This window comes from Hemiscyllium ocellatum, chromosome 9 (assembly GCF_020745735.1).
Source record: "Hemiscyllium ocellatum isolate sHemOce1 chromosome 9, sHemOce1.pat.X.cur, whole genome shotgun sequence".
Taxonomy (NCBI): domain Eukaryota; kingdom Metazoa; phylum Chordata; class Chondrichthyes; order Orectolobiformes; family Hemiscylliidae; genus Hemiscyllium; species Hemiscyllium ocellatum.
Window position 1 is genome coordinate 102,426,921 of NC_083409.1, and position 8,553 is coordinate 102,435,473.

The following is an 8,553-nucleotide window of genomic DNA, read 5'->3' on the forward strand; positions in this document are numbered from 1 at the left end:
CTAAATAGGCTTTCTGTTCCCCATTCAGAGAACCATTATAATTACTCGATATTTTCAGGAAATGTCCTGTGTTGTGAAGGTTTGGTGAATTTAAATGCACCCTGCCAGTACTAATGCAACAACACCTTGCATTTATAAACGTAAAAAATGCCAAGACATTTCACAGAAAGGACAAGTAAAATGATGAATGCCAGCCCCAAGTATTAGGAGAGGATGATCACCAATTTGGTCAAAATAGCAGCATTTTATGGAGCATACGAAAAGAGGGAAAGGCACCAGCAATTTAGGGAAGAAATATTGGGTGGGTGATGAATAGCTGACAAGACACAGCTGTCATGAAGAAGGGATTGGATGAACAGAGAATTTGGGGAGTGGGTGGAAGATTGTGTGGGGATAGATAAACTGATTTTATGACAACAAGGAGAATTTTAAATCTGAAGGGTAGGAGGGCCAAGAGCTAAAGCAGGTCAGCAAGAAAACAACTGACCAGGATTTGGAATGGAATACAACATATCAAGCTAAATTCTAGATTAACAGTTATGGAAAGTGGAGGATTAAGATTGACCAGGAACAGCTGGAACTCAAAGCGTCCAGAAACAGATGAGTGTTTCAGCAAACTTGGAATAATGGATATAGTAAGCACTCAGAGCTCAGGGCCAAAGAGAATGCTGAAGTGGCAAAGAATTGGCAACAATAGGAGGCAGTTGCCAGACAGAAGATTGGAGTCGATGGCAAGGACAATTATGTGGCTAAGATTGAAGATTGTTTTCATCAAGGAATATTCACTTTGCAAAATGCAGCTGAAGGAAATCCTGACTTATCAAGACAGCATGGGCTAGCCAGCATCTTGACAATGCTTAAGTACTGAAGGTAACAATAGAGATAGCAGATGCAGGTAATATCAGCATCCCTGTGAAGCCTGCCCCAATCTGTAGGAGTTGCAGGTAAGTGTGGAAGAGGTAGCGATTAAGCAAAGAGATCCTAATGGACTTTGGAAGTAGTATTGGGGCAGTAAGGGAAGCCTTTGTGAGAGAAATATCTTGCTGTCAAAAGTACCCAGGGTACTGGAGGAGGTGGCTATAGAAATGTGTTGGTGATTATTTTCCAGAGTTCGATAGATTCAAGATCAGTTCCTGCGGATTGGAGAGTGGCTAATGTTGTCCCACTTTTTAAGAAAGGAGCGAGAGAGAAAGCAGGAAATTATAGACCAGTTAGTCTGAGCTTAGTGGTGGGAAAGATGCTGGAGTCAATTATAAAGGATGAAATTACAACACAACTGGATAGCATAACAGGATAGGTCAGAGTCAGCATGGATTTATGGAGGGAAATCATGCTTGACTAATCTTCTGGAATTTTTTGAGGATGTAACTCTGAAGATGGACAAGGGAGATCCAGTGGATGTAGTGTACTGGACTTTCAGAAAGCTTTTGATAAAGTCCCATATAGGAGGTTAGTGAGCAAACATAGGGCGCATGGTATTGGGGGCAAAGTACTGACTTGGATTGAAAGTTGGTTGGCTGACAGGAAACAGAGTAGTGATAAACGGTTCCATTTCGGAATGGCAGGCAGTGACCAGTGGGGTACCGCAGGGATCAGTGCTGGGACTGCAGCTTTTTACAATATTATTAATGATATAGAAGATGGTATTAATAGTAATATTAGCAAATTTGCTGATGATACAACGCTGGGTAGCAGGGTGAAATGTGATGAGGATGTTAGGAAATTACAGGGTGACTTGAACATGTTAGGTGAGTGGATGCATGGCAGATGCAGTTTAACATGGATAAATGTACGGTTATCCACTTTGGTGGCAAGAACAGGAAGGCAGATTACTACCTCAATGGAGCCAAGTTAGGTAAAGGGGCAGTACATAGAGATCTGGGTGTTCTTGTACACCAGTCAATGAAGGCAAGCATGCAGGTAGTGAAGAAAGCTAATAGCATGCTGGCCTTCATAACAAGAGGGATTGAGTATAGAAGCAAAGAGGTTCTTCTGCAGCTGTACAAGGCCCTGGTGAGAACACACCTGGAATATTGTGTGCAGTTCTGGTCTCCAAATTTGAGGAAAGACATTCTGGCTATTGAGGGAGTGCAGCGTAGGTTCACGAAGTCAATTCCTGGAATGGCAGGACTATCTTATATGGAAAGATTGGAGCGCCTGGGCTTGTATACCCTTGGGCGGCACGGTGGCACAGTGGTTAGCACTGTCGCCTCACAGCACCAGAGACCCGGGTTCAATTCCCACCTCAGGCAGCTCTGTGTGTGGAGTTTGCACATTCTCCCCGTGTCTGCGTGGGTTTCCTCCAGGTGCTCTGGTTTCCTTCCACAATCCAAAAATGTGCAGGTTAGGTGAATTGGCTGTGCTAAATTGCCTGTAGTGTTAGGTGAAGGGGTAAAATGTAGTGGAATGGGTGTGGGTGGGTTGCGCTTCAGCGGGTCGGTGTGGACTTGTTGGGCGAAGTGCCTGCTTCCACACTAAGTAATCTAATAAAAAAAAGAGTTTAGAAGACTGAGAGGAGATCTGATTGAGATGTATAATATTATTAAAGGATTGGACATTCTGGAGGCTGGAAACATGTTTCCGCTGATGGGTGAGTCCTGAACCAGAGGACACAGCTTAAAAATAAGGGGTAGGCCATTTAGGACAGAGATGAGGAGAAACTTCTCCACCCAGAGTGTGATGGGTGTGTGGAATGCTCTGCCCCAGAAGGCAGTGGAAGCCCAATCTCTGGATTCGTTTAAGAAAGAGTTGGATAGAGCTCTCAAGGATAGTGGAATCAAAGGTTATGGAGATAAAGCAGGGAGAGGATACTGATTGAGGATGATCAACCATAATGAATGGTGGTGCAGGCTCGAAGGGCAGAATGGCCTACTCTTGCATCTATTGTCTATTGAATACCTAAAACTCGAACCAAACAATATCAAAGTGCAACGCAGAAGACAAATTGCGCAAAACAGAAGACAAACTGTAAGGCATCCGTATGGTAAAATGTTCAAAGGTTGCAGAAAAGTCAAGGAAAAGAAGGATGAATAATGCACAGCCTGTGATCAAAGTGGCAATACTCAGCAATGACAGAAGGCAGAGTGTTTCTTTTTGATGCACATAGTTGAATTCTTGAATTCCTGGTGAAGCTTATATACCTAATTCTGATTGGTGTGGTGTGTTTTTTTCTGCAGCTGGTAGCAAACGTTGAGAAAGCTGCTTAAAAGACCCCAACCCACCTTTATTCTTAAAAGGCAGCATTCCATTTCACTTGACTCAACAATCAAACAAGTGATTGCATCAGTGCATCATATGGAGAATCTTAAGTTGTCAGTGATGGCAGACTAACCTATTGATTTCCATTTTCTAGTTTGAATAAGGTAATCAACTCAAGCGGGGGAACCAAAGGTCCTTAGCAGCAATAGTACAACATGCCCATCCTAGTCATTACCAAAAAAGATGGCACGACATTCGCTGATTAGCAAACAATTGGCATACATCACAAAACAAAATAATTTGAATACATTGTACTATTTACTCCAAAATTGCCAGCTAGAGAATATATATTATTTCAGAAATCTCCAAAAATATACAAATGAGAAAAGCCATACAGTGGAACCTCTGATACCAAAGTCCCACCATCCAATCACAGTATTAAACTTTGCAACAAGGTTACTGTCTTATTACTGTTGTTTACTCAGTGTACCTATCTATATCTATTTGTAGACTGTCTTCCTCCAACTTGCTTGTGTACCTACCTTTGTAATTCACGTTGTAAGTTTGCTCACTGAGCTGGAAGATTTGTTCTCAGACGTTTTGTCACATGCTGGGTAACATTATCAGCAAGCATCTGTTTGAGTGCTGGTGTTCTGTCCTGCTTTCTATTTGTGTATCTTGGTCTGTTAAGGTGGGTGATAAACTTCTAGTTCTTTTTCTAAGAGGTTGGTAAATGGGGTCCAAATTGATGTGTTTGTTGATGGAGTTCCAGCCTCTAGGAATTCCTGTGCATGTCTTTATTTAGCCTGCTCCACAAATGGACGTATTATCCCAGTCGATCTGGCGTACCTCATCATCTGTGTGTAAGGATCCTACCTGAACCACAACGTGAGCCACAAATCTTCACAAAAATTCTAAATTTGTTACAATATATTCAATCCCTTCATCCAAGTCATTACACAGACTAAATATTTGAGGTCCCAGATCCCTGTGATACTCCAATACTGACCATTTGCAATCTGGAAAATGCCTCTTTAGTCCAATTCTATATCCTATTAGTTTGCCAATCCTCTATCCATGCCAACATCATGAACTCTTATTGTGGGTAATTTTTTATGTGGCACCTTATCAAATGCCTTTTGGAAATCTCAATCCACTGGATTTATCAGTTCTGCCTGTTACATCTCAAAGACCTCTAACAAATGGCGGCACGGTGGCACAGTGGTTAGCACTGCTGCCTCACAGCGCCTGAGACCCGGGTTCAATTCCCGACTCAGGCGACTGACTGTGTGGAGTTTGCACGTTCTCCCCGTGTCTGCGTGGGTTTCCTCCGGGTGCTCCGGTTTCCTCCCACAGTCCAAAGATGTGCGGGTCAGGTGAATTGGCCATGCTAAATTGCCCATATTGTTAGGTAAGGGGTAAATGTAGGGGTATGGGTGGGTTGCGCTTTGGCGGGTCAGTGTGGACTTGTTGGGCCGGAGGGCCTGTTTCCACACTGTAAGTAATCTAAAATGTGTCAAACAATTTCAAAACTTATGGCAATTGATAAACTAATCAATAAACTTTATTTTTCATAAAAACTTGTTGACTCTGCCCAATTGCATTGATTTTCTAAAAGCACCACTGCAACTTCAATTATGAATTCCAAATTTTTTGCAATAACAAACATTAGGTTAATTCAATTCACTGAACTTAACATAACTAATGAGGTTAATATGATTTTACTCCACGTGATACTAAGAAATGGCCAAAGACAGTAGACGGTGCAAAGCGCCTTTGAGCCCTGACAACATTCTCACAATAGAACTGGAAGATTGTGCTCCAGAACTAGCTGCACCCTTAGTCAAACTGTTCCAGGTCAACTTCAAAACTCACAACCTGCCAAACATTTGAGGGATATGGGCCGAGGGCAGACAGGTGGGACTAGTTGGCATTACGGTCATTATGGCTAGTTGGACCGAACGGGCTGTTTCTGGCCTGTATGACTATATAAAATGTGGAAAAATGTGCAGGTATGACCTGTACAAAAAAGCGGGACATATCCAATCGGGTCAATTAATACCCCATCAGTTTACTCTTAATCATCAATGAAGCAAGGGTTTGTCGACACACTATCAAGTGGTACTTGCAAAGGAATAACCTGCTCAGCTTGGATTCTGCCTGTGCCATTCAGCTACTGACTTTATTACAACCTTGCTTCAGGCATTGATAAGAGAGAAGAGGGGAGACAGACTCGCCTTGACCAAGTGAGGTATCAACAAGGCCCACCAAAACTACAGTCAATGGGAATCAGGAGGAAAACTCTCCACTGGTTGGGGTCACACCGAGCACAAAGAAAAACTGTTGTGATTTTTGGAACTCAATCATCTCAGCCACAGAACATCACTGGAGTTCTTCCGGGTAGCTATTTTCTAATCAACCTGTTCAGGGATGTTATTACACACTTCTGGAGCTGGTGGGATGTAAACATAGGCCTCCTAATAAGTGTCCAAGGCCCAAACATCTTCAGCTGCTTCATTAATGCCTTCTATTGAATGCTTAACATTATTTACATAATGTTATAGTCATATCACTGGATGATTAATCCAGAACCCTAGGATAACAGTCTGGGAAGATGTGCTCAAATCCCATCATGGCATATGGTGAAATTTCAATTTAATAAAAAAAACCTAGAAATAAAAACTCTTATTCTAGCCTACTTACAATCATGTAACAACTGTCAATTGTTGTAAGAAAGAATATTGGTTTAACAATGTCCTTTAGGGAAGGAGATCTGCCATCCTTACCTGGTCTGGTCTACATGCGACTCCAGACCTGCAGCAACACAGCTGACGTAACCTCCCTCTGGACAAATAAGGGATGGACAACAAATGCTGGCTGAGCCAGAGATGCATATATCTCATTAAGGACTGAAAATATTAAGACAAGTGGAGATGTTAGGTGAAGAGTGCACAATGTTCTGCATCACTCTCGACTCCTCAGATTCTGAAGCAGTCCATGATCTCACACACCAAAACCTGTACAACATCCAAGCATGGATTAGGTGGCAACTAACATTTGTGCCAAACAAGTGCCAGGTAATGGCCATCTCCAACAAAAAGAATCTTACCATCGTGCCTTGCCATTCAATGGCATTACCATCTCAAATTTGCACTAACAACACAGTGACCAGAAACTGAACTATCCATGTAAATACCGTAGCAAGAAGAGATGGTCAGAGCTTGCAATTCTGCAGTGACTAACTCACCTTCTGTTTCCCAGTGCCTGCCCATCATCTATAAGACAAGTTAGAAAAGTGATGGAATATTCTCCACTTGCCTGGACATGTGTAGTTCCATCAACACAAGTGGGTGACCCAGGGCAAAGCAGTCCATCTGACTGATGTACCATCCACTACCTTCAACTTTCACTCCCTCCACTACTGATACACTGCATTTATTCACCGAGGCTCCTTCAACAACATCTTCCAAAGCTGAGAACTCTACCTCCTAGAAGGACAAGGGGAGATGATGCATAGGATCATCACCACCTGCAAGTCCCACTCCAAGCCACACACAATCTTGATTTGGATCTACATCAAATATGTCACTAAATGACCATCTGAACAACACTGGGTATACCTATACCCTAAGGGCCACAGTTGTCCAAAGACAATAGCTCACTACTGCCTTCTCCATTGAGAGATACTCATGTTATGACCTGTGGGTGCAGTCAATCAAAAATCAACAGACTTGTCAGCTTTCAGTTTTTCTCTAGTGAAATCAGTACATTCCTCTCTCAGTTTGGTCCACACTTAAGGTACGTTACCACAAAAATACAAATTACTTGTTCAAAACTTCTGCCATTATTATTTTCTAACTTCATCCAAGAAGGACCCAGTCCTTACCTTCATGACTAGCTTCCTTTTTACAGAGTTGCAGAAGCTCTACATGTCTGGTTTTAAGTTTCTCACTAGTTTACCTTTAATCTAACGCCTGCCTCTTTAATGTTTTCGCTAGTTTCTGAAATTCTGTCAACCACCCACGCCCGGTAATCGATGTGGAGCATCGACTTTCAATTTGCCACTAACCTCAGCTCAGAAAAATCAGAAATGCACGGAAATCCACAAGTACAAAAATAATAAAAATGCTGCAGATAGCAAAAGAGACAGACAGGTCCCAATTGTGGTGGGGGTATACTTCCTCTCGAGAATCTGACAGGAGTGACTACACCCCACATTAACCTTCCGGACACAATAGGAGCTTTCTGTTTCTATTCTGAATTGGAAATGCCATGGTCTGGGAAGGGGAAGAGGTTTATTTTCCTTCTGCCAAGAGTATGGAAATAAAACAGAGAGTGTAGCTTGAAAACAAAAAGAAAACGACAGTCACCAGTGAGACAAACCCAGTAATTTACTCCAATGAAACATCACCAGGAGCTGGGCTGGGAGGGAGTGCCCACTGCCCCCAGGGGAGCCTGGGCGCCGCCTGGCACCGAGTGGAGCTTGTTATTTCTCACTTTACAACCGGGGATAAGGGGAGTTGGGGGGGGGGAATGGCCTACTTGACCCCTCACCCCCTCAGCACGGCCGCCTCAGACCCCGGGCCTGTCAAACCTCCACATCCGGGCCGGGCCTCGCCCACTCGGCCTCAGCGCCCCCCCCGCCCGCCTGTATGAAGCCCTCTACCTGGACGGCGCGGCTGAGGAAGGTGCCAGCTCCGGCCGCCAGTTTCTTCACGTTGAAGTCCATGGCGTCTCGAGCGGTGTCGGGCTGGGGCTCGAGCCGCCTCCTGTCCTGCCCCCCCCCCCAACACACAAACAAACAGACCCAGCCAATCACCGCCCCTCCTCCGCGCCGCTCGACCAACCGCGAGTCTGGGTCCACCCACGGGGTCATCCAATCACCGCCCCCTCTGCTAGAGAACCAATCGCCATCCCGTATCGTGCTCCAGCCTTAACCAATCATCGTCCCCTCCTTTGGAGAACCAAACGCCGTCCCGAATCGTGCCACAGTCTTAACCAATCACCGCCCCCTCTGCTGGAGAACCAATCGCCATCCCGAATCGTACTCCAGCCTTAACCAATCACCGCCCCCTCCGTTAGAAAACCAATCGCCATCCCGAATCATGCTCTAGCCTTAACCAATTACCGCCCCTTCTGCTGGAGCAGCAATCAGTTGTCCATCGTGCCACAATCCTAACTAATCACCGTCCTACCGGCTGGAGAACTAATCGCCATCCAGAATTGTTCCACCAGCTTAACCAATTACCACCCCTTCCGCTAGAGAACCAATCGCCATTCCGACTCGTGCCTCAGCCTTAACCAATCACCGCCCCCTCTGCTGAAGAACCAATCGCCATCCCTAATCGTGCCTCA

The 8,553-nt window shown here is 44.4% G+C and overlaps 1 protein-coding gene across 1 annotated transcript in view; it reads right to left on the reverse strand.

Annotated features, from left to right (window-relative positions):
- LOC132818847 (endophilin-B1-like) overlaps window positions 1–8,001 on the reverse strand; it is a 42,870-nt gene extending 34,869 nt beyond the window's left edge. Inside the window, exon 1 of the mRNA XM_060829981.1 lies at window positions 7,865–8,001. Within this exon, the coding sequence (XP_060685964.1) occupies window positions 7,865–7,927 (63 nt within the window). The 5' untranslated portion in view covers window positions 7,928–8,001. The remainder of the gene's footprint in view (window positions 1–7,864) is intronic.
- Window positions 8,002–8,553: the final 552 nt, after the last annotated feature.